The sequence below is a fragment of the Poeciliopsis prolifica genome, unplaced genomic scaffold, assembly GCF_027474105.1.
Source record: "Poeciliopsis prolifica strain line A6 unplaced genomic scaffold, Auburn_PproV2 SCAFFOLD003, whole genome shotgun sequence".
In the NCBI taxonomy this organism is placed as follows: Eukaryota; Metazoa; Chordata; class Actinopteri; order Cyprinodontiformes; family Poeciliidae; genus Poeciliopsis; species Poeciliopsis prolifica.
Genome location: NW_026562378.1, coordinates 12,875,848 through 12,901,506, shown reverse-complemented (window position 1 = coordinate 12,901,506; position 25,659 = coordinate 12,875,848). Strand labels below are relative to the sequence as shown.

Below are 25,659 nucleotides of genomic sequence, written 5' to 3'. Positions count from 1 at the left end.
TTGTGCTACTTGGAGAAGAAAATATCAAAAGCAGTATTTTTAATGTAAACTGTGAGAAATTCAAGTATTGTGAAACACAAGCAGGATTGTAAGACGCTCATATTATCACCTGCAGAAAAATGTGCCTTACTGCCTATGGTGTGGTATGTGCAAAACTAGAGTAAAGGTGTTTTTAAAGTGAATATTCTTCACCACACCAAATTATAAGAAAAAATATGTGATCAAATGACAATAATCAGAGCATCTGTTGCCCTTCACTGTTGACAGAGAAGATAAAGCACTGACTCGTATCAAGCTAAAAAAAAGCCTATATTTGCTCAGAGACATGTGGGAGATGTGAGAAACAGCTTGGAAGGAGACTATTCTTTGACGCTCTGTACATGAGCTCAGGGGACAGATGATAATAGATTTACAGCAATAACTTTATAAAGATCCAAACAAAAAGTTACATATTTCTGTAAAAATTTGCTTGTAAATATTTCCAACCAGAGACTTTCTCTGCTGATGTAAAGTCAGCTTTCCCCTCATGTAGAGTTTTGCATGTAGGTCTCTTTTTGTAGCCTGTCATATTTTCCGAGAGATGTTAAAAGGGTGGGATTTGGTTTTGTAACTTAACGCTGCTGTAGCATTCTCTACCCTTTGTATCGATCTGTCAGGTGTGTTGCCTGGTCTTCCTGATGCTGTTTGTGCACAAGCAAACTTTTGAGGCCTTCACTAAAAAAGCTGTATTTAGAATGAGATTAAAGTGTACAAGGTTATTAAGTTCCTATTATCGTAACCCAGCTACACGTCCAACCCAGGTGCTTGGAAATCTCTCCTTCTTCCCTCACATGGTGTCATCTGATCATGACATGCTGGCTGCGTCAGGATCCCCACTGGTGGATATTCCAAACTAAAGCAGGTGCAATTACAGTGTTGACAACTTCTAATAGTTGCAACAACACCTTTGGAGGAGCTCCTTCGCTCAAAGTCTCAGTCATGCAATCTGTGTAAATTACAGTTACGATTTAGTAGGATGCGATGTGCAATAACCGCAGCCATGGCAACAACAACTGGAATCCTTTTTTTTTTTTTTCAAAACTCAGCGATGATGAAAATTTCATTTACTATCTCAGGACAAAGTCAAACACAAGAAAAGAAAAATCTGAAAGTGTAATTTGACACTTGTATGTTTCATTTGTTGTGCGAGGTTATTTTCAGCTACTCAGAAGATCTAAGCCATGCGGAACAAGGACGTCAGAGTGGTAAACACAAACAAAACCAGAATGCAGTCACACTGGCCTCCGTCAACAAGTGACACGTCCTCTCTGCCCCTCTTCGCGGGCCCGCCGCGTTTCCGATACACAAAGTCTGACAAACAACTTACGGCTCACCGCTGGAACCACAAAGATACACAAAGACTGTGCAGGCTGCTGTGTGATTCATGCAGACAAACACAAGACGAGATTTTGTCTCTAATCCACTGTCACGGATGGAGCAGACGATTCACAATCCCAGAGACTATTCGAAATCCATTGGTTTTCACTCCAGAGAAGAGATTCATTCAAACTTTAATGTACTTGTACATATGTGTAGTTTTGAGCTCTTTTTAATAATTGTTGGCTGCTGCATTAATTATAAATGCCTATTGCGTTATTATTTTAGATTTAATCATAATTAGATATTTTAATTTGTAATAATGAGCATAGTAGTTCTCATTAAAATTGCATAATGTATTGAACATGTGGGTATATGTACATATATTTCTCCCCAAGGTTCTTTTTCTTTTACTTTCCCTCTTGAGCTGCAGATATAAATGATACACAAACATCTCGGTGTGTGTCAGTATGCCATTTTCCCCCGACACAGGATGTGAGTTAACAGCCTGCTCCTTTTTGAGCTGAGAATAGCTAAGGTGACAGATAACAAACACAGTGTCACCTCCTCATCCCCTCATCTCCTCCTCTGCCCTCACCCCCCCACCCCCCCAAAATGGTGAAGCGTCATCCAGATGACACTATCTGCCAGTCGGTGTAGAGGGAGACCTTCTCTGTCACCACATTGCTTTGCAAAGTCCTTCCTTTTTCATGACATGTATTCAGATCTTCTTTGTTAACTTTATGTCGAATGCAAAATTAATCTTTCAACCTAAAAACCTTTAAATATTGTCATTTCTGCTATGTCTTTTTGTAAGGCCAAAAATGTATTTTGCATACATTTGGTTTAATTGATTGATATATGAATTACTCCCAATTCGTGTTTAAAACTGTGAAAATCTTGTTTCTTTTAAATCCTTTCTTCAAATACTCAAACCAAAGAGTATAGCACTGTAAATGCGGCGGTCCAGACACACCTCATTCAATTACAAAATAGATCATTGAATAATTAGTTACATTTGTAATTATTCACGTAGTTCAAAGAAGCTGAGGGAGTAACTCTGGAGGAACAACAGAAATTCACAGCTCAGAGGTGAAACTGTGTTGGATGACTAGTAAAGTAACCTTTGACCTTAACAAAGAGTGGCAAGATGCAAGTTGTTAAAAGAAAGCCCTAAAATGTAATTCAGGGAATACAGAAAACATATTGTCAGCCTGATAGGATAATCAGCTAAGTCCCATTTTAGAAAATGGAACTTAAGCAATTATGCTAGTGGAAGAAGGTGTCAATGTTCAAAGTTTTCTTCAAGTGTGGTGGGAAACGAACCTCACATTACCATGTGCACACACACCAAGATGAAACCTTTAGGTGGCAGCATTATGCTGTGGGGATAGTTTTCTTCAGGAAGGAAAAATTTAAGGAAGGATGGGTGGAGCTAGCACAGGAGAGGACTGAGGTGGAGGTTCACTACACCCAGAGCTGTAATAATGATAGTTTACTTTGAACCATATCCATATTTTAGGATGGTCCAGTCAAAGTCTTGAAAACTAATGCACATGTAGTAGCTGTGAAAAGAATCCACCCCTTTGAATGCTTCACTTTATCCTTTTCTTACATTTACAAATCAATTAAGATTAACTAAACTTGTTAAAGTTTTATTTTTTCTACCAAGAATAAAAGCTTTAAGGAAGAGTTATAATGTGAGTGCTGTTGAAGAAAACTCAGCAAAGTTCAACTGGAGTTTATCAAAAGGCAAGTTGGAGACTAAATAGTCAAATGGAAGAAAGTTGATTGGAGCTTTTTGACCATCAAGTAGGTGTCATGTTTGACGGACATCAAACACGGACATCACCATAAACACACCATGCCTACTGTCAAACATGATGGTGGCAGTATCATGCTGTGGGAGGACAATTTGCTTTCATGTAGAAGAGGACTGTGGCTTCAGAAACATTTATTTTCCAGCAAGACGACTCAAAGCATCCACTACATAGAAATAGCTGAGGCAACAAGGTGGAGTGGCCCAGTTAAAGTCCAGAGCTCAATCTGATTGGCAGCTGGTCTTGTAAAGGATTGTTCGCAGCCAATCTCCATGTAACCTGACAAAGCTTGAACAGCAATGAAGAACAGAGTAAAATTGCACTGTTTTAATGTGCCTCGATTTGAGGCACGTTAGAACGTGCTTCAACGTGCTTCAACTAAATCTGACTTAAAGGGATGAATATGCTCAAGCAATCCCTTATTATGTGTCATACTTTTTATTTAATTATTATTTTGTAGAAACCAGTCTTCACTTTTAAATTAAAGTCATTTGCATTAAGATGGCAGTTTTAGTCTAATTTGTGTTGCTTTATCATGTGAATCGCCCAAAATTTCCCTCTAAGTCTGTAGTTTGCAATGCTTGGGACAATAAATGCAAGGTTTCCATGGCAGTGAGGCGCGCAGAGAAAGCTTTTACTCAATCCATCTATGGTAATTAATGTTATTGTTACATTTAATTACACTAATTGCCCAACGCGGGGTCTCGCAGTTCGTCAAAGGGTGACAAATGCATGTGAAAGTGGTGCATATGACCAGGGTAAGGCTTCAGGAAATTGGTGGTAAGTCATAATGTGATGTCCTCTGAAGTGATGCAAATGCGTGCGTGGGTGCAGGAGGGGGCGTGGGGCGGAGGGGAAGGAGATCTGGTTGGCAATGCGAGGAAGGCTCACGTGATGATCTTTTAAAATTCCTGTTTCCCTGCAGCGCAGCTTGTCAGCCTCATCTGTCTCTCTCTCTCTCTCTCTTTCTCTCTCTCTCTGCGTGTGTGTTGTCTCGCTGCTCGTACGCATGTCTGATGATTCGTGCCACAGAAGGACCTGCCTGACTGCCTGAGACCTTCAAGCTCCGCTCATCCTCCTCATCACAGTCCGAAGCTCTTTTTTGTTTTTCCCGCTGAAAGCCTTGAAGTAGACGCGAAGGGGGAGGAGAAAGCAACAAACAAAAACAAACAAACAAACAAAAAACCCAAACATGCAGTACTGACTGGACCGATGATCAAGTGCTGTGTGTGCACTGATTTCAGGGTTGCAGGACTACAATAGCGAAAAGCCCTCCTTGCCTTTTAAGAGGCCACAAGAAGGGGGGGAAAGGGAAAAACGGAGGAAAGGCGCCGCAGTCCTGCAAGTCGGAGGGGGAGATCGACACCGAAGAGAGTCCTCGATCATCGGGGGTCTCACCCAGAAGCCTGAGGAGCCATGTCATCCACGAAAATCAAGAAGGATAAGGAGATCATAGCGGAGTACGAGACCCAAGTGAAAGGTGCGTGAGGAGCCCGGTGTTATTGGTGCTTAGTTGGTACGGGCTGAAGTGGCACCACCTTTGTACTGTGAAGCGCTGACAGACCGATCCAGTCAGGTGACAGGTAATCCGCGACAGCCACTGAATGCACTCTTGAGACAGACATGCCTTCAGAGTGCATAAAACCCCCCGTAGCTGTATTTCCGTGTCTCCTTCTCCTTTCACTAATTCACCAGCAGCCGGTGGGGTGGATGTGTGGATGTGGGTTGAAGGTGGCTTTGCACGCTTTGTTGCTGGGTGAAATGATCCCTGTGTGGAAATGACTGCAGGATGGTGATCTTTTCTTCTGTCAGTCTGGATTTGGCTTGTTGTTCTGGTTACGTATAGTTGATGGAAAAATTGGGTTAAACCCAATTAAATTCACACAGTGACATAAAATGCTAATTATTGCAATTATAATGGGTGGCTGGTTCCTTCACATGAATCCCATTTACCTCTACCTTCAGCCTTTGACACATTTATGTGTCAACAAGCTGATCAGTTCTCATGGGTGTCAAAGCATACCGAGGATTTAACACAGTAACTGCTTCAAAATCACCAACATTTTCCACCATACTCTTCAAGTGATCCCTGGAGCCACTGATGTTTTCTCTGGATCATTGTCCCTTCCCTGTTTGTTGCTGCACATTGCCAGCCAGATGGCTGAAATAAATCAACTGCACATTGTCTTCAGTTACAAGAAGAGATTATATTCACTGTTTGGAAATATCGCTTGTTAAAAAAAACCATCAATAGCTATAAGGTCAAAAACTAAATTTATGCCACCCAACATTCTGTTTATATTTATTCAGAGATGCTCCACAAAGTTAGTGTAAGTCTGTGTAAGTCTTAAAAAGTTATGGATTAAAAAATTCTGCCAATCACATGGCTGAAAGAAAAGCAACACTGCTATTTAATTTAGGGTTCAGTAAACGGTAAGGCTCATATATATCAATATTATCCTGTCACATAATGTCATTTTGCTAAACGCATTTTACTGCCTTGTTCATGTTATATGATGGAACAATTCGACTTTCCTGCTTGGTTTTTACTTGTTCCGTTCGATTATAATATACTTTAATTGCTCCTTCTGAGATTTTTGCCATTGAAATGCATTGTGAAATGTTATAATATTATTTGCCCTTAGCACTTGAAAACTATAACTTTGTGTAAATGTATTGTTTTTTTCTTAATTCTTTGTATAAATGTTTACTACATTATTGTAACTCAAACAATCATATTTTCTATTTTTAAGATTTTGCTGCTTTTTGAATCCTATGTCAATAACAGGATCAAGTCAAGTCAATTTATGTTTATTTGTAAAGCACATTTCAGCAACAGGGAAGTTCAACATGCTTCAAACATTTTTACTCATGTTTAGCAAGAATCTCAACCAGCCCATGCCTGTACTGGAACACCAAATTGGAGTTTACGGTGGTTATTGTGGCATTAAACTTGTGCTAACTGAGAAAACATTTACATTTTTGAGTGGATTGGCAAGAACAACTTTGATCACCTCACTTGGAAGTGTTCCTCTTAAAAAACTATAAAAAATTTTAAGAGTTAAGAGCTCTGCCCATTCACTCTCCAAGGAAGCTATAATTGAGCCACCTTTCTTTGTGTTTGAAAAATAGGCCCCTGTAAAAGATTTGTGTAAACATGTCACTGCTCATCTATCCCGTTTTGCTAGGTGGCTTTCTGCAGGCCACTTCTGGTGACTCAGGCATCATTTATTCAGCTCAGACCCGACGGTATTGTGGCTGAATTGCTCCCGTGTCACATATCCGGGCCCCGCTTGCAGCCTCTTTTTTCGTTAGGCAGCACCCCTTCAAACTGTGGACGTTAATTCACGCAGACAGCTGCTTGTTTCTCATTCACAGCTGGTGTGTTGTATACGGCCTGCGGGCACATAGAGCGCCCTTGCTCTCCACAGCCACCACCTCACGAACACAAAGGCGACGTTACGAGCCGGAGCAGGCAGTGAGTGAGCCTTAATGATATTCAGATTGGAAATTGCACCTGTCTCATTGTGAGTTATTACTTTATGGTTAATGTGCAGTCAACATGGCAGATGGGGCCATATCATCCGAGTGTCACTGATTAGGTCATAACAAGACGGCGGGGGTGCTTCATTATGTATGAGCTTTAATAGACAAGTGACAGAAAAATAGTCGGTTTCAGCGATACAACAAAGTATAAAAAACTGTTAGTACATTTGTCAGGGATAAATAATAGACTTGTTTGAATCCAGATGACATAAAATAAAGCCCCTTCCCCTTATAGGGCTGCAAACCGCTGTGCTAAAATTTTAACCCCCTGCCATGATGAATTCCTGACTCCCGGGACCGGCTGCCTAAGCAGAGACTCTTAAAGACCCGAGGTGAGGGTGTTCACTTTGTTCAAGCTGTTCAGCTGGCTGATCTTTCATTTGCATGTCAATAGAGGAGGGCTCCAGGCCTGCACAGGGAGGGAGAGGCAGAGTGGCTGAGGAGCTTGGACTCTGTTTTGTTGCTCACCACCATGTGGTTGCTGGACTGCGGTGCTGCCTCCTCCTTTTTGCCAAGTTTTACAGGAAGCTTGTGAAGTGGGCTCAACGAACAGCAGCTGCTTGACATTCACGATGAAATCGGTGTCCGTAAAGCTATGCTCCCTCGTTATTATATTCACATATGTGCTTTAAATGTTTGAAAAACTGGATAAGAAGTGGAAGCTTTAAGCCTGAATAGTCAAACACCTGAACATTTGTTTCAGCAAGACTTGTTTTTATTTAACTGGTATGGCGTTTATTTGTTGTTGCTTTTTTTCCCCTTTTGCTGCACTTTAAATTGACTTAATTAACTGCAGGATCTGTTGGCTGCGTTTCCTGAATCCTACACAGCAATTAATCACTGATTCCATCCACTGGATGGAGTTCAGTATAACTTCACCCCTATTGTTTTCATCTGCATAATAGTGTTTTTCTTCTGGTGTTTTACATGCAAATGATGGAGCGATCTGTTTTTGTTTTGTTTCAGATTACTGCATTTAAAAGTGCACAGCAAAGATCACGTTTATGTTCAATTTATGTTCAGTGTCTTGCAGAAGTATCTATATCTGAGTTTTGATATCTTGCCATGTTACAGACACAAACTTCAATGTATTTTTTTCAGAATTTATTTTGAATCACACCAAGAACAAACAGAGCCTCGTTTTAAAAGAGAAGAAAATGTGTTTAAAACGATGCTTAAATAAAACTGTAAGTTCATTGACAGTTTTACATTGACAGTTTTACATTGGTGCCTTTTCTTATTCACCAAATAACTCAAGCTCAGTCATATTTAATTCAGTGTTTTTGAGTTGACTTAGATTCAAACACATGAATGGGCTTTGATCTGAAACGTTCCTTGAAGTTGGGTTGTATGTTGAATGTCAACATACAACCCAATGTCAGTTCTCAGTTTTTCAACCAGGACAGCTCTGTATTTACCTCTGCCCATCTTCCTGTTATCTCTGAGCAGCTGCTGCCATCATTTTTTATGAAGATGTTGTGAAGACGATCACAGAGCGATATCTTGTGTCACTTCTGCACCACACATAGGATAGCATAAGCTTACGTCTGAAGGTATTTGGTTGCATGGTATTCTATTTAGTAGTTTAAAAATAAAGGAGGTATGCCATACTTTTTAAAAACCAAATACAGTTTTCCTTTAGCTTCACAATTATTTCCTACTTTCTGTTCATCTGTGACATAAAATCTCAATTGAATGTTGTTTGTGCTTGTAATTTGACAAAATATGAGCTTACAGTTTTAAAATGATCTTATCTGGGCTACTTGTTCTTTCAAAGAACTGCATTGAGTTGGTAAATTAAGACATGAAACAACTCATGAAAAATTATCAGTGTCCTCCAGCTGTACAAAGTCAAAAATGCACACTTCAAATGAACAGGAGGTAAAATTTTAATACCTCTGAGTTAAGGCTTCAGTTTCAACTTTTACTGCTTAAATTTACAAAGAGAAGTAAAAAATAAGACACAGAAAAGCAATGTTATTACACTCATAATGTTGCCATCATCTTGTTTTACTGTGATGATGTTTACTGAGCATTAATCGCTTCTGCCACAGAAAAAGTTTATCATGTATGTATCATGTAGCACTTCAGTGTAATCTGACCAGGAATGCCACATTTTAAACTTCATCCCTGACCTTCTGCTGTTTTTGTTGGTCTTCATGATGCTAATTTATTAATTAAGTAATTTGGTGCCTTCGCAGAATAACTGCTTTCAAATTGAGATTAAGTGACATGGAGGTGGATTCTGCTTACCAATAGGCAACATCAGAAGATGTTTGGTTGCAAAGAATTTTATTTATTTACTTACTTAGTGTCAAAGTAAAGGATCCTGTCAAAAAAATAAAAATAAACAGCTTGTATGATCTCCAAATTTGTATAAGTTGAGAAATCTAGTTTTCCCTCTACTTCAGTATTGTATGCTACATTGTGTTGTTCTGTCATACAAACCCCCAGTAAAGTGCATTAATTTGAAAATATTCCAGGGATACCAATGGTTTTGGGAGTAAATTTGGTCCAGTGTGGGCTGAACTCTGGCTTTTTGGTTAGCTGGTCGTTGAGGTTTTGCCAGGCAGCAGGAAGCTGCTTTGCAGGAACAGACAGAGAGCAGAGGAGTTGGTCGCGCTGAGTCACTTAATGTGGATCCACCAGCTTCCTGCTTGTTGGGCAAACCTGCTGCAGACTAAGTGAACATTGGCAAAGGAAATTTAATTAATTTGCTGTTAGGGCATTAATCTTGAGTGGGACAGCTTGTTTATTGTATGGCCCAATAAATTCACCTCCTCTCTGGATCGCTTTGGTTTGTGTGAAACTGCAGTGAGTTATTAAAACATGACAAAGCTGGAGATTGCTTCTGTTGGATTCCCTATTGTTAATCACTAAGAAACATTTATTAAATTAACTTACTTTGTTGTTGAAAATAAAATAAAAAGATTGATTATCTTGATTTGTTCATAATACAGACTTTTAGGGCTTTATTACGAGCACAACTGAGGCATTGGGAAATCTGTTTCCTGATATGTCCATCAAAGTTATATATTTTTCTTCTTTTGCTTTTCTAAGCTTCATGCTTTTTTATCTAAAAGTGTATAAGCAAGTGATAGTTGACTTTTAGCATACATATAGGAACATGTTCTAAATGCAATGATTGGTCTGGGGTGGATTTCACCTCTCATTGCAGAGACAGAAGGCTGCAGCAGGCAAAATGTAAACTTTAACGAGTTACACTAAATTAGCAAATTAACTGTTAAAATAAGCAGTGATAGGCGTTTTTAAATTCACAGATTTTTGTCTATTAGCAATTATTTGTGACGCTTAAGTCCTTTGAATAACAGGGTCCGCTGTGTTAGTATTTGTTTACCGGAATATGTCTGAAATGTATTAAATGCCTTAGTAAATGTGCTGCATACTTAAATCATCCATCATGACTTTAAATAAAAAAGATTTATAATTATTTCTATAATTATTCAATTAATTCATTGTCCTGTGTTATAAATTAATTATGGTACATTTACTTTAACTGAAAGCCTTAACATTTATAGTTGGCTCTATGTAATTGGCTACCAAACTTGATAGGAGAAGTTGGTGTTTTTTTTAATTGGTTTACAGAAGACTGTAGCACCTAAATTGTAAAATAATAAATGGGTTTCTAAAGTTTCGTTCATTATTCATCTTTGTAAAGCAAATATATTGATATTTAACAAATTATTTATTATCTAGAAACTAAGTTTTCAACAGCGCAGAAGTTGGTATCGATCAGTGAAGTGTCATTTATTTGTATTTATTGGACTTTTAAAATAGGATTACATCAAGATGTCTTCGCTCATAACTGGAGCCTTGATAACCTTTAAACGTTTTCCAGAGGAGATAAGTATGTGAATTCAAATGTCGGCTTGCATAAATGTATTAATAAAAACCGATAAATATGCATGGGAATCAACCAACCGTAAATGCCGGTATTTAGCTTTTTTCTTTCATCTTGTCATTTTTATGTAGTTTATTTTTTGAACTTTAAACAGTGCAGACATAAAATCAAGCAACATTACAATTACAAAGGGAGATCTAGATGTTTTCTTAGATGCATATGAAACAATGTATCATGTTTTATCACTAGTGAGCTGTTAATAATATCCTTTTATTACTCACTGTATGTCATCCTGCTGCTAATATAAATAATAATGACCATTTACAGCAGGAAGGCTTCAAAAAATGTATTTAATGTTGTTAAGTTTCCCTTCCCCACAGTCTAAAACTTTGACTCTTAAGTTAATTAGCGTCTCTAAATTGCCCTCCGTGTGTGTGTGTGTGAGTGTGTGTGTGGGTGTGTGTGTGTGTGTGTGGGGGTGTGTGTGTATGCGTGTGTGTGAGTGTGTGTGTGTGTGTGTGTTCATTGTTGTGCCGTGTGTCGCTCTGTTTCCCCTCATAGAGTGTACACCACCTCTTACCCAATTAAAGCTGAGATAGCACCAGTGCCCCCTCAACCCTGCTAGCAAAGCAGACACAGACAATCAGAAAGCTGGTTGAACCTTTGGAAAACCTAAAGATTGGCCACGGAAACTCTGAGCAGAGCAACTTTAAAATACACAACCAAATGTTACCTTTTACAAAACATTTTTGAGTTGTCATGCTCGTGTACTGTATCATCCAACTCTTGTCTGTTTTGCTTCAGAGTTCAGAATCAGCTTTTATTTGTCTTATATGTCTTTATATGTCTTAAAGCTCAGTCTGATGAATGCAGCTGTGACTTGATTAACAGAGACGTTGTTCTGTCTGTTTCACAAGTTCTCTAGATATAATTAGCCTTTCAAGAAAATACAGCTCTGTCAAGCGTTATTTATCATTTAACAGCGTTTGAATAGTTCCTCAATTCATGTGTTGGCATTAATGAAGCTAACAAAGGCCTTTTGAAAGCAGGCCTTCGTTTTCATGGGTACTCAGTGCCAGTCAGTCCAAGTGCTCACTTCTCATTTGAGCCATTCAATTTGTTTAGAAAAAAAAAAAAACGTATCAGCACTTCCTGTAAAAGTGACCCTTTTAGCCCCACTCCAGTAAGAGACTGCAGTGTACTGGGAAACTTGAAATTCATTATAAGCAATTTTACATATTTTTCAGACTAATCCTATAAATGATTCGTAAAAACCAAAATTACACTCGCACCACTTCTCTTTTATTGCCACCACTGCACTTCTAAAGCGAGGAACCTATTTAGGTTTGATATTTGCACCATCACCGCTGATGGTTGTCTGTCCTTATATTTCTGTTTTACAACCAGAAACGCACAACAAAGCCAAAAAATAAAGCTGTAAAAATGAGATTAATATGTCCACAATCCGAGTGACAAAGTGATAAAAACAAAGCGTGTATCTTAAAGGTGAACACTTTTTCTAGAGAAGTTGAAAGGTAATCTTATAACCCTTTAAGTGTCCCTCAAAATGCTAACATGTAAGTGAAGGAGAACGTCAGTGTCATCGTGATGAACACGCACTCATTTCCTGTTAACACATATATATTTTAATCTTTGTGTCATATCTTAAAGGACAGTAAAAGCTCGTTTTGCACCAACAGCAACCAACTGCAAAAACATGTTTTATATGCAATGGTGTTGACAAAAATTTCAGTTTCAAATGAATCGACATTTGTTCCTGTTTGTGAGCACAAGGTCATGTTTGCACAGATGTTTGTTGCAGGAAATAAGGAAAAGCAATAGTTTAAGTTTTGATTAGCCATCTCTCCTGAAGTTGCTTGGTGATTAATAATCATCATAATGGAAGTTGCACTTTGACATTGTATAAAGCTAAAGAAATACATCTGTGCGTGAGACATCTGCAGTGGGACATCCTTGTTAAGGATGCTTGAAATTTCCAATCAAAATAAGATAAAACTGAATATTAACTTTTTTGAATTGTTCAATTTTTTTTTTCATCAAGAGATAAACAGTTAAGTTCAAATCAAATCATATTTCCCCCCCACTGTGGCCGTTTACATGAAAACTGGCTGCAGCACAGCTCACTCCTACACAAAGGTAGAAAAGTAGTAGCTGAAAATTGATGGCCAATTTAACGTACTCACCGTGTTCAGTGTTTTGTAACAGCTTTCATTCGTGCTGCCAGCATTCCAAGGTTGGGAAAAAGATAAAGTAACAGACATTGCATCAGAAATGTGTAAAACAATGTTTCCAAACGTGTCCATATACGGACTATCGGGGAATTATCGCTCCCCCCTGCAGAGCGTGCTGCTTGGCAAGCCTGCTTTGAGACTAAAGGAGATTTTATTTCTCTGTCTGTTCTCAGAAAATGAAGCTGCCTGTGACAACACCACTGATCTGCTCAAATTCAGATCGTCTGAGAGAACATACTGGCACCGTAACCACAAGAAAAAGAAAAGAAAATGCAGAAAGTCTCTCAAACCTCACTATCTGATGAAGCAATTAGCTAAGTGGTAATATTTTAAGCTCCAGAACTGCTAGATTAACTTTATCTTAGCATGTCCCACAGAAGACGTTAGATGATTAAACAGTCCACCTATTTGCAGCTCACAAATCCCTCTTGTTCACTAAGGAGTACAGAAATAGGATCAAAAGTGGCACAGTCTAAAGAGCTCAAAACTGTGACATTTCACTCTACGGCTTTTAGGATGTTAATTCATATTTTAACTTTGATGGAGATTGCATTTGTTTGGCTAACACATTTTAAATTTGCTGCAAGAGCATCAATGTACAGCCTTGAAAACAGCGGGATAATGTCAGAAAGCTAAACTACTCTGAAATGTATCGTTTCCTGAAGACAGAATATGATTCCTTGACCAAATTGAAACCAGAAAATAACTGGCATTACAGAGGCTTGACAAATGGCAATGGCAGTTCTGTCGTCTCAGTCTTTTCCTTGTTTTAATTTTAGGCGAGGTGAAATCTATCTACTTTTAGAACTTGTGCAAGTTGTTTCAAAGGCTCACACAAATAAAATGTTTATTTGAACCCCTAAGACATCAGCGTCTCTATTCCACTGCATGCAAATTGGTATTTTATTCTAATTTAGCTCAATCAATGGTGTTTAGGGGAAAAGACTGTTTTACTGCTGTGATCAGATGCTGCTGCATTCTGATAAACTTAAATCGTGTCCAGCTCACTCCACCTCACTCAGCGTGCCACCTCTCCTTGTCCACCGGATTCAACCCTTTCCTCCAATAGGCTTCTCCCCTGAGACTGGTTTACGCCCATGTTGCCATGGAGACACTTTGCAGCCTGGTCCTGCGTAGCCGGATGCTGGATACAGCAAATGATTGAAAGCTGAGTAGCATTCTTCAGCTTATGCCTGGATCTAACCATATATGGTGATGAAATGGTCCTCTTCAATATGGCTTAACAGAGATAGACATGCGTTCTGCCTTTTTATTACTATTGCAGTCAATACTATTTGTCTTGGTAGTATTCAATTTCAATACAAAGAGGATCTTTGAGGAGAGGAGAGCTTGGGGCAAGTCAAAATGATGCACAAGTCAATCTGATCTGTGGGGTTTTTTCTTTTAGTCTGGATTGATTTTTAGTTTAGTGGACAGAACATCCAGTGGAAAATCCAATAAACCAGCTGATAATTAGGAGGACCAACACAGAAACTGACAGCTGACATCTTGCTCTAAGACGCTCGACCGGTTCATCTCTACCCAGCTATTGATTGGGCTCATCTAAAGTTCTCTTATCTTTGAACACACATGCTGCAGCAGCCTGGGCTAAAGAGAGACCGGGTTTGATAGAGACAGGCGAAGAACTCACAGCGACATCAGCTGCACGGCCCCATGAATCCAAAATTGTGCTAATCATTAGAGGATTAAAGCTGAACAGAGAAGCAGGGGGATTTGTTCAGCACTGGGTCTTGTATTCTGAGACTAGTATAAGTATAAGGGGCAGACAGAGTGAATTGGGGTCTGGATAAGGGCTGCTTTCTTCTGTGGGTCTTCTTTTCACACAAATGTGGCTCTGAAGTGTGGAACCAAAATGCTGCAGAGCTGGAGTCGGGGATTAGGTTGGAGAAATTTGGCAAGTTGCTTTTGTCTATTTTTGTGTTCTTGTCTTGCTGCATAGTGACATTGTGACACTTTCAATGCTGCCCCCATCTGCAGTTATCTCCAAGATCAGGGTCACCCATTTTCAAAAATAATTGTGGACTTCTTATTCAGTAAACATAATGCATGATTGAGTTAAAAGGCTAAACAAAAATTAAATGGCCAAACAAAAGATTTGAGACATGAACAGATGCTGACACATTGTGAGCATGAATGGATTTTAACACAGAAAACATAAAGCTTCCATTTAAAGCTCTTAGTCTGAATGTCTTAATAAAAAGCAGCAGATAATAGTGAAGAGGAAAAAAAATGACTAATGTCTTTTTGAAAAAAAAAATATTGTGACATGGATTTGTATTCATTCCCTGTTAATTAACTTTCATTTAGATTAACAGCATTGAATCAGTTCTAGTCTGGATTATCACAACTTGTTAGGAAGTCGAGCTCAGCCAGAACGTCGTTCCCCTCCAGGGTCAGTGACCAACAATCACAGCCGAAAGGTGCTGGGCATTGAACCTCTGACCTTCAATAAGTCAGAGTGTTAACTGCCCCGCCGACACCGCTCTTGAGGCAACTCCAGTAAAAACTTGAAAAGCACTGTAGCTCCGCATCTGGTAATAATTTTGGTGCCATTCTCTTGCTGGGGAGCCAACAGGAAGTCAGGCGGAGCAGCTAGAGGTAGTCTCGAATGCAGATGCTGTCAACCAGATGACTGTGCTGTACAAAGCTTGCAAGAGAGAGAAAGAGAGAGAGAAAAGGATCTCACTGCACATTTGAAAGACACAATCATGTTCAAATGTGTCAGGCATCAGCTTAAGATGTTGCAGTCAATCCAACTTAGATCTCAATATTATTTCTTCAGACATTTAACAAAGCAGCGTTGTTAAATCTAAATCTTGTTTTAGGAAATTTATTATAAATTCTCCCAGAATGTGGTTCAGCACTGTTGTCCCTGCAGGATTTTCTCTGGAAGGGTCAAAGTTCATGCATGTCTGACATCCTGCTATTGTTTTTAGCGGTTTTCCTGTTACTGTCCTATAAGTATCCATCTGTTGATCGATGTACATAAAAAATCTCTTTGTGGAGCAGGTGTAGATGAGGATGTGATAAGGATTGTGATACTGTCACATGTAAATGATGCAGATGTTTTAAAGACCTGGATCTTATAATTTAGTCACTCTAAAACTATAATTTGCATCTTCCCAGTTGACACTTATTTAATTTCTGTGCAAAAGTTTTCTTTACCATAAAATTATCTTTTGATTGCAAGTTTCAGTGAAAGTGTTATATCTGGTCATCCTGTTTAATCGTCCAGTTGACCCTGCATGCGCTCTTCTGCCACAATTTATAAGAAAGTTTGGATCTCAAGGGTTGACCACAGGATTATTGATTATTATTATTCTCCCTCTCACCTCAGATTCCAGTCGCTAATCAATGAATGCAGTCTGCTGCCATGCTGCCAATGAAATCACTAATAACACCTGCTTACCTGTCCATGACTTGCTGGAGAGATTTTAGATCCAGTGACAATGATAGTAGAGTAAATAAACTGAGTAGTATTAGATGTTGCTAATGTGAGCAAAGTTGTGTTCATGCATTTAAAAAAAAAATGTTGCTGGGTTTCATAAATGCTCAACATAACACATTTACAGTATGGATTATGTTGAACATACTGTATCATTTAAATTGATATTTGCAGTTTATCATTTTATCATTTTTGTGTTTGTGTAGAATATATCAAACTGTTCATAAATGCTATTTTGGAGCAAAAAAAAAACGTGTTCTTTCATAATACACAAAGATGCTTCTCTCTCAGAAAAGATGCAATTCATGCTCAGCCACCTCAGCAAAAAGGAATCATCAAAGTCTGTGTGGTGCCCTAATTCTGATTAGGTTGTTATAAAGGTTGTAAGAGGAGAATTTATCCAAACAGAAGTGCATCCCTCATTTGTTTGATCCCACTAGACTGTTAATCATATTTCAGATGCTCTCGCCCCCCCACCGCTAGACGGCCTCTTGTCACATCCGTCCCTGTTTCTATTAAAGAAAAGATCCCACACAAAAAACAGAGCAGATGGCTGCATTGCTGCTTGCCTATGACAAGATCCAACAAAGCAGTGACATTAAAGGCTTAACTTAACTCATGCTGAGTTTGACGAGTCATGTTTTTGGTTGATGGCCCAGATAATCGCTTTCCAAACTGGAGGTGTGAGGATTTATCTGTCACTTATTTAATAGAATAATCAGAAGCACTGTTGAAAAGGCTAATCTTACATGAGCTGCTCCAAATGACCAAGTTATTTTAGGAAGAAATGCATGAATTTCTCATGGATTTTGGAAACATTTGACCTGCTGATGTGAGATTAAGTCTTTTTCAATGTATTAATTTCTATGGAAATAAAAATTCAAGAATATTTTATTTACCCTCCCCCAAAAAACAATAATGTGTTGGTGGACCTCTCATTGTTTAATTTTCCATCTACTAGGAACTATGAATAGCAAACTAGTTTTTGTAAATTATTTGAAAACTAAAAATACTTTATATTAATTATAAAATAAAAACAGTTATTTAAAAAAACACATCTGTCTCTGAAAAACTGAAAATGCACAAAATAGTTAGCTCTTCAGGAATTTACACAGATTAAAAATAATATCATGTCAAAACAAAGAAACTTTCGAATCCAGATCATTTTGATTAAAAAAAAAATAACTGTGATGCCACACTCCTTTATTAATTTGGTTTAACTACACAGAATAATTAATCCTTGGTCTCATGACTGCAGGATGTTCGTTTCTGCACACACTATTCAAACTCCAGAAGACACACTGAGCCAAACTCCTGAAATCCCTCTGCAAGTCAGATAGTAGGAGCTGCTTTCCACATAAACAAATGTGCAACTGCTGAGTTTGCAGTGAAAACTGACTTCAGCACATCAGTCCCATGAGTAGCCATTGACTCCCTCAGTGACCCAGCGTGAATGACCAGCTTGGATGCCTTTCCTTCCTCTGGCTTCGTCCTACATGCCTCACGACTGCTGAAGACAGCGGTGTGTTTGTTCCCACAGCAACACCTTTTTGTTGTGATGAGGTCACTGATCTGAAGAAATGGTGCCATTTTGATTAGTTGACTTCTGTCAAAATGAATACTTACATGCTTGCATCTGCCTTTATCTATAATTGACTTTGATTTGGATCAGCTGTATTTAATCCACATGATTTATCTGTTCTTTAATTCTTTGATAATTTTTTTTATAGAAGTCCAATCTAATTTTACACTTCATTAAGATAATTCTTGTTGAAAATTGAAGAAGACAGCCGAAGGCAGATTTACAAAATATCTTGTAGATGCAATAATGTAATACGTCACTTACATTGAATCTGAATTATTCTGACAGCTGCATTTACCTTAGCCTTGTTGAAGCTCCCCTACTCGTTCATTTTCTTTGCCGAGACCATTAAGTAAAGCAGTAAATCTTCCTCCTGTGAATGGAGAAAAATAATGACACAACCTGCTTTGATGGAGTTCAACAAGATAAACACGCATAATCAATTTGACCGCAGACATGCTTCCACAACATTTCTTCTCTTCAAAGACCGAACAGAGGCACAGAGGGGTCGCTCTCTTTGAATAAGCCGCAGCGAATGAGGCTTCTCGAAGGGCTGGGAATAGCTGGGGAATAATTCTCCAATTGCTCATGGTCTCTGAGAGGAATGGGTGCACTTTTGGTGAGTGCATGTGTGTGTGTGTGTGTGTGTGTGTGTGCATGACCTATTTCTTTCTTCAATTGTGTATTTTAAAAGTGTGGCTGCAGCTTGTGGTTCAGAGTTGCCTTTTTAGAAAATGTTTTCAGAACTAAATCCCGTCACTCATGCATATCGGTGTCACATTTTCCTCAGGCGGTCCTCTTTGCTCGCTTGCTTCGCCTTTCTCCTGGAAGAAAGAGCACAAAACGGGGAACACAACGGCACGTCTGGCACCACAAGTCCTGAAAGTACCGGAGCAGTAAAGTGGTGTCTGGTTTCGAGCTTCCACTTTAAACCGAGCTTTCAGCTCTTTGAGTTGGTGGGAGAAAAGGAGGCCCCTGGATAAAGAGGAGGGCAGGAACAATGGTTAACCACAGAGTGGAGTTCAGCGTTTAGGGCTGAAGCCAGGCGGCACGACATCATAGAGGCTGCTGCTGCACAACAGCACTGTTTCCTCGTCACATATCTATGATGAGGGCTTGGCTCTGACCAAATTGCACCCTCAACAGCACAAAAACACAGTCTGTGTGGTTTTATCATTCAGCTAGCAGCTCCTCTCCCTGCCAAAAATCACTCTGTTCTTGTTTTTCTTTATTCTGAGGCTATTACTTGCAGTGACTCACTCTGCAACAGAAGGGTGTCGCAACATGATGTGACTTTCATTATGAAGTTCAAGTTGCTTTTGGTAATGTACAATTTAAGGCAGACTTGTTAAAGACAAACATAGCACAAGAAGGTGGAGTTTAGGGCACAAAGGATATTTGCAAACAAATAACCATTAAACTGTTTTTCTGTGTGAATCCGCTGTCTCTGGTGAACTGAGCTATAAAAGGAAGATTTAAAAGAGAAAAACAGCTAGTGAATGCATCTTTCATTTTTATTCAGTTTTACTTGTACGTTTAATTTAGAAACCCAGATCAGATTGGGAAACTTCTCTTATCAGACCTGGAGGCTTCTTTCCTTCTGTGAAGTGACACCATTCTGCTTGTGGTAGATCCGCCTCATTTCTCTTTCTCTCTCTCTGTCTCTGTTTCTCTCTCTCTCTCTCTGTGGGATAGGTCTGTCTCTGTTCATGAGTTGAGGCATCGTTGCTGCTGATGACAGCACTATTAAGCGGAATCAGGTTATGCTCGTGGCTCCCACAGGCACGAAGGATCCTTGCTCTGCCTCGTAGTGTCAGGTTCCTCTTGAACAGAGATGTGACTTGTCGTTTTTTCCGAGTGTGGGAGTGCGTTACCTTCTCATTAGATCAGCCTGATAAATTCATAGGGACAATTATGAGAAATCATTGATGCAGGTCATCCGACTTGCTTTTGCATGGAGCCCAATTTTTATCTGTACTTTAAGCAGACTCTTTATAACGTGCACATCTTTGATACTTGAAGATCAAAGTGATTCAGAAGGGTAAATCTTTGATAATATTACAGTCTTGCACTGTTTGCTGTTTTATTGATCATAAATATTTCTTGTACAAAACCTTTATAAATGACTCTCACTTGAATGTCTCTTGTATTGCAGAGATATGTAACACTTTTCTGTTTTAGCAGGTGTGTTCCTCAGCTTTTGGAAACTTCCTGTTGTGGAACTGTGAAAAACAAAGAGAAGTTTATTTATAACAAAAGTCTCCCTTTTTGGATTAATTGTGAGTCATAACAAATTTCAGTCTAGTTTCCATAAACACCACTGACTAGAAAACAGTGGCATGTTGATGAACCTTGAATGTGTTTAATATTCAAGTATTATTTGATCTGACAGTTTTATTTGAGTCCAGTGGTCATGATGTTTTTAATTGGCAGTCTGTGCATTACTGTAGGGAAATCTAGCGAAGTTTTCCCATACCTTACTGTCAGAATATGCATTTTTTGCAAACCAGTTAGAAGTGTTTCATGTGGAGTACCGCAGCGTTCATACATTCTTCCCCCTGATGTTTCTTGACCTTATTATTCAGATAATATTCAGATGTATTGCTAATTTAAGTCCACTGCATGTCAGAAATGGTCTCTGACCAGCAACAAACAATAGTTATGTGACCCTATCTGTAGTTTAATGCAGACAAGACTGAATGCCTTATTACACAGCCAGTCTGACTTTGCAAGCTTTAGCTATTAAAACGTGGATTATTGCAGAAGCATTTTTATATGTTTAAATAAGAAGAGGCTCTGCAGTCTGTCCAGAATGCTGCAGAAAGGCTTTTAACCAACACAGGAAACAGAAAACAAATGAAAATCATCAAGTTCTTGCTTGATGATTTTAATGACGGCATTTGACAAAATATATTGTTTATAGCTTCTTTCATATGTCGCTGAAATTTGCTATACAAATAAATTTGACTTGACTGAATACATTAGTCACGTGGCACTTTTTAAATATTTTTGAGTCCATTATAAAAACTTTAGTCCTCACTTTTAAAGCCCTGTGTTGGTCTGCTCCTGTTTACATCTCTGCCTTCTTGGAGAGTCGTGTCAAATCTGACAAAAAGAGTCAAATTGTTTGAAATGTGTTGCTAATCCTTTTATTCACTGAAATCTTTTCAAGGCCAACTTTTAATTAGCTAAGGGGTTATTTTTATGTTTTTATTGATTTACAGTGACACATATTTGCTTTAAAATACATTTTACTTTCTTCATTATTTTTCTTCTTACCAATATTGCATATTTAATTGCATTACTGTATTCTGTGTTACATCTTTATATCGTCTAAATGTGCTTTGGAAACAAATCCTCTTCAACACAGTCTTTAATTATCAATTATCAGTTTGTCTATTAATGTCATTTCTGTGTTGTTTTATCATGAACAGAGATCCGTAACCAGCTCGTGGAGCAGTTTAAATGCTTGGAGCAGCAGTCGGAGTCTCGTATCCAGCTGCTGCAGGACCTGCAGGAGTTCTTCCGGCGCAAAGCTGAGATCGAACTGGAATACTCTCGCAGCTTGGAGAAACTGGCTGAGAGATTCTCCTCAAAGATCCGCAGTTCCAGGGAGCATCAGCAGTTTAAGTGAGTTTTCCCTCACCAGACAACATGCATTACATCTGCCATTATAAAAAACATCTTATAACAGCAAGATGTTTTTTTGTTTAATGAAAAATTTAAGGTTTGACATGTTTTTCAACATTATTTATTAAAGCAGTACTTTAAGCTTGTTTCTAGAATTTATTGCTTTGTCTCCATTGGCTTTGAACTAAAATCATAGAAAGCTTCATGTGTTTTATTCTCTATTTGGAGAAAAACAAACAAACAACAAAAAAACAATGTATTTGCAGCATGCGGCTGTCTAAATATGCAAGATATTAAGTCAGAAAACAACGAACATTCATAAGAAATTATCAAAGATAAATATTCAAAAACTATTTGTAATAGATGCTGGACTTTTTCAAAATGTAAGGATCGAGGCTAAATTACACACAAAGACCGATGAGAATTTTGTGCCCAGTTTTCGATTCCCAGAATGTGAAAATCTTTGATTTGATTTATTTATTCTGATTATTTTTAAGAGCCAGAATAACAATATTTTTTCTAACTTTTCCACAATAATAATCACAGGAGCAAAGGGAGGGAGGTTTTTGTGCTCAGTATTTTACTATTATTTCAAAATTAGAGGAAAAAAAATTGCATTTTATATTTTTATATTTTTCTATATAACATTTCCCTATTTTTTATGTACCGAACAAATAACTCACTGAATAGAAATTTAAATGGCCAAAAACAGCTTCTGAATGTTATGTAATTTAAATCTGATTTTCTCAGACTTCACCCATTTTTATTCCTCTGCTCGAAAATTTCAAAAACATGTGCAAGTGTAGAAATCTGGCATCATTTGCCCCAAATTTCCCACCAACTCTCGGCTACATGGCTCACGCAGGGCATGAAATTAAGCTCCGCTGCTTTCCAAATGAAATACCTACGGCAAGCAGAAGAGCTTAGCTCAGTGTGCTAATGGGAGCCGGAGCAGCTGTGTACTGGCAGCAGTTCTCAGGTCTGAATCTGTGTTGGCATCACATTGCCATAATGTCTGCTTGAATGTATTTTTTTAAAATTAATGCTGCAGGACTTTAGGTGTTCATCTTTTTTTTTTTTTTTTTTTTTTAAATCCTCTTTTAAATTTGATAAAGTGAAGAGGCGCTGAAGTTTTGACCTGCTGGAGTTGTTAATAAAGTTACAGATTAACAAGCAATTATTCAATGGGGTGTTTAAAACAACTGACAGATTAATTGGAAAGATTTGAAAATGGTGATTTATTGTGACATCTAAATATGCCCTAACAGAAGCAAACAAGCAAACATAAATACACCTTTCCAAAATAATTTACTAACCCCAGGCAATTTAAATTAATATCAGCTGGATACATAATTTCTAAAATTATGCATTCAGAAAGATGAAAAGATTTCTGAAATGTAACAACATACTAGCTTGAATTTTATAATTTCTTCTGCATCTTATATTTTACAAACAGACAAAAGATCAAAATAGACTCTTCACGAGTCCAACTGACTTCAATTTGTCAATAATATTTGAACTTATCTTAACTTTGAAGGTAGAAACTCAGAAAACACTGTCAGGTCAAACATGTTTACCACTGTGTTACATCAGACTTCCTTTGAATCATATTTTAATCATTTAGGAACTGAGAATACCAACTGCTGCAGTTTTGCTTCAAGAAAATGTGTCTATTTTCTTGAAGCAAGCTTTCAGTTACTCAGCATTGTGTGGCTGTGGTGTCTGATTGTGTTCCTCATGAGGCAGCACACATTTCTATGAGGAGACAGATCTGGACTGGTTAATGCACAACTTATTATAACTTATTCTGTAAGTTATGCAGGATTTGTTCTGCTAAGAATAGCCGTTATAGAAGTCTGCGTACTCTCAAAGAATCCAACATAACCCTTTGCATCAATTATGCTTTGCACAAATGCATGTCGCTCATGCTTCATGAAACCTATGCATTCATTGATGGTGTTTTAATGACCTTGTGTTGATCTTTTCTATTTGGCACACAGAGCCATCTGTGCTTGCCAAAAGCATGCTGATGCAGATGTAAACTCATCTGACCACTGAGCATCTGTCCGCTGACTTTCGGTTCTTCCTTTATGAGCTCATGTGTGGAGAAATTACAAGCAGACTGCTGCTGTTTGTGTGAAATTCACTGTGATGTACTGGGATAATTGATCCCATATGGTTTTAAGGAATAAAAGCTTGATTTATCGTGGATATAAATGTCCTGCAGTTGACTCATCACTGTAGTGAACCACTAGAGTCTACAGATTATCTTCTTCAATCAGCAAGAGATTTGACAGAAAAGTACACCTAAAATGGGCATGTTTAAATAAAACTTTCCAAATCCAAGATCATAGTTTTCATGAGCGTCAAGACACATTCACATTTTCTAACGTACAGATTAACATTTGGCAGCTCTGGTGACAATCAATCTCACTCCAGACGTTTTACTATGTAGCTTCACAAATAATAATAATAAAATAGAAAGTACAGCTATGTTATGGCTCTGGAGGAGGTGCAAATATCTGCAGGTTGGGTGCAGGAACTTATCCTGAAAAGCACTTGATAGAAAGCGCTCTGGTCACATGAGATCAAAATTAAAGTTTATGTGGTGGAAAACTAAATCTACAGATGCTCACTGAGAAACATGATACAGGCAGCATCATGCTTTGTGAATGTTTTTTTTCAGCAGAGACAAGGAAGCTGCTCAGAATTAAAGGTGAAGTGGATGGACCTCAATACCAGAAAACGATGGAAGAAAAAACATGTTAGAGACAATAAAGACAAACATGGCACCAGTGCTACAATAGAATGGTTTTGATCAAAGTATACATTTGTGATGGCATTAATCAATCAAACTCCAGGCCTACAACTAGTAGACCTTTCAAAAATGAAATTCGTAAAAGAAGATGAATGGATTTTAGCTTTCATTAAATTCACCAATTCCATTAAGAATTTGTGGAAAGACGTGAAAAATACTGACTTGAGCTTAAGCTGATTTGTAAAAGGAAAAAAAAAAACATGCAAAAATTTTATTCACTAAATGAGCAAAGCTACCATGAAATAAAATTAAGACTGAAAAGGGTCATTACCTTCCATTTTTGCCACATTTGCATATATTATAGGCACTCTTCCTTATTTTCTACAGTATTATGACCTCTGTTTCAATAACCAACTCCTGTCTCTTCAGTAGTGTGAACTTTTCACACTGCAACGAAAAAACATGCAAAGCAACGTTTCACCTTGTGTGGACGCTAGATGCTTGTAATCAGCAGTGGCACACCCTTTGCTGTGGTTTTCTTTCTACTTACGAGTAGTTAGGATAATCACAAGCCGCCAAAAACACCAAATGAGCCCAGACTTGAAAACCACTTGTGTTTGTCCAATCAGAACAGTTAGATGGCAGAAAACCAAAACAAGCTGTTTGTATCATCGGGAAAAAATGCCAAGCCTTGAATTCTGACATTTTAATTTTCAGAGTTTTGTGATGAACTTACAGCTTTTTGGGGAAGCTTTATCTCTGTGTCCATGTACATTAACAGGAAAATTGGTTTGGCCACAGCGTTCCTTGTACAGTAGCTGTCATTACATCCTATTTTGTGCATGTAGCTGTGTTTTTATGCTCAGCAATTAAATATTTTTAAAGGGACAAAACAATAAAACAGCACAGCAGAGTCATCCCAACCAGGATGGACTTGTGTATGTCCTGGATCCAGGCCTAAAGTGTGTCGGCTGAACCCTTTTCCCTGCTGATTCATTAGCAAGCTGTAGCTTCTTTTGATTTACAGCTACTGCAGCTACAGCCACACCGCAGCAAAACCAGCCAGGAATCATTTTGCTCTTCCCACTTAACCTCACTTGCAACAATGAAACCCAATACTTCAGGGGAACGTGCGGCCCTGTGCGACGCTTTTTGTTTTCTGTAGCTGAATCCAGTTTTCAGCGCAAAAACAAAATGCAGCACGTGATATAACTTCAAAAATAAAAATTCAGTGCAGAAGTCTGATTATATTGTGGGTTTTCCTTCATTGCATAGAGTCATAAATATACATGTAAGGTTGATATACATACAGTTAGACTAATATTTCAAAACACCATCCTTGCCTGTGCATAGTTCTGCCAGGATTTTGACCACTTTTTTGGTAGAA

General features: G+C 38.3%; 1 protein-coding gene across 2 annotated transcripts in view; it reads left to right on the top strand.

Moving 5' to 3' along the window:
- The first annotated feature begins 4,178 nt into the window (after positions 1 to 4,178).
- The window catches only part of srgap3 (SLIT-ROBO Rho GTPase activating protein 3), a 57,440-nt gene continuing 35,959 nt past the window's right edge, over positions 4,179 to 25,659 (top strand). For both annotated transcript variants that reach the window (XM_055025288.1, XM_055025279.1), the window contains exons 1-2: positions 4,179 to 4,656; positions 21,319 to 21,514. In XM_055025288.1, the coding sequence (XP_054881263.1) occupies positions 4,593 to 4,656; positions 21,319 to 21,514 (260 nt within the window). In that variant the 5' untranslated portion in view covers positions 4,179 to 4,592. The remainder of the gene's footprint in view (positions 4,657 to 21,318; positions 21,515 to 25,659) is intronic.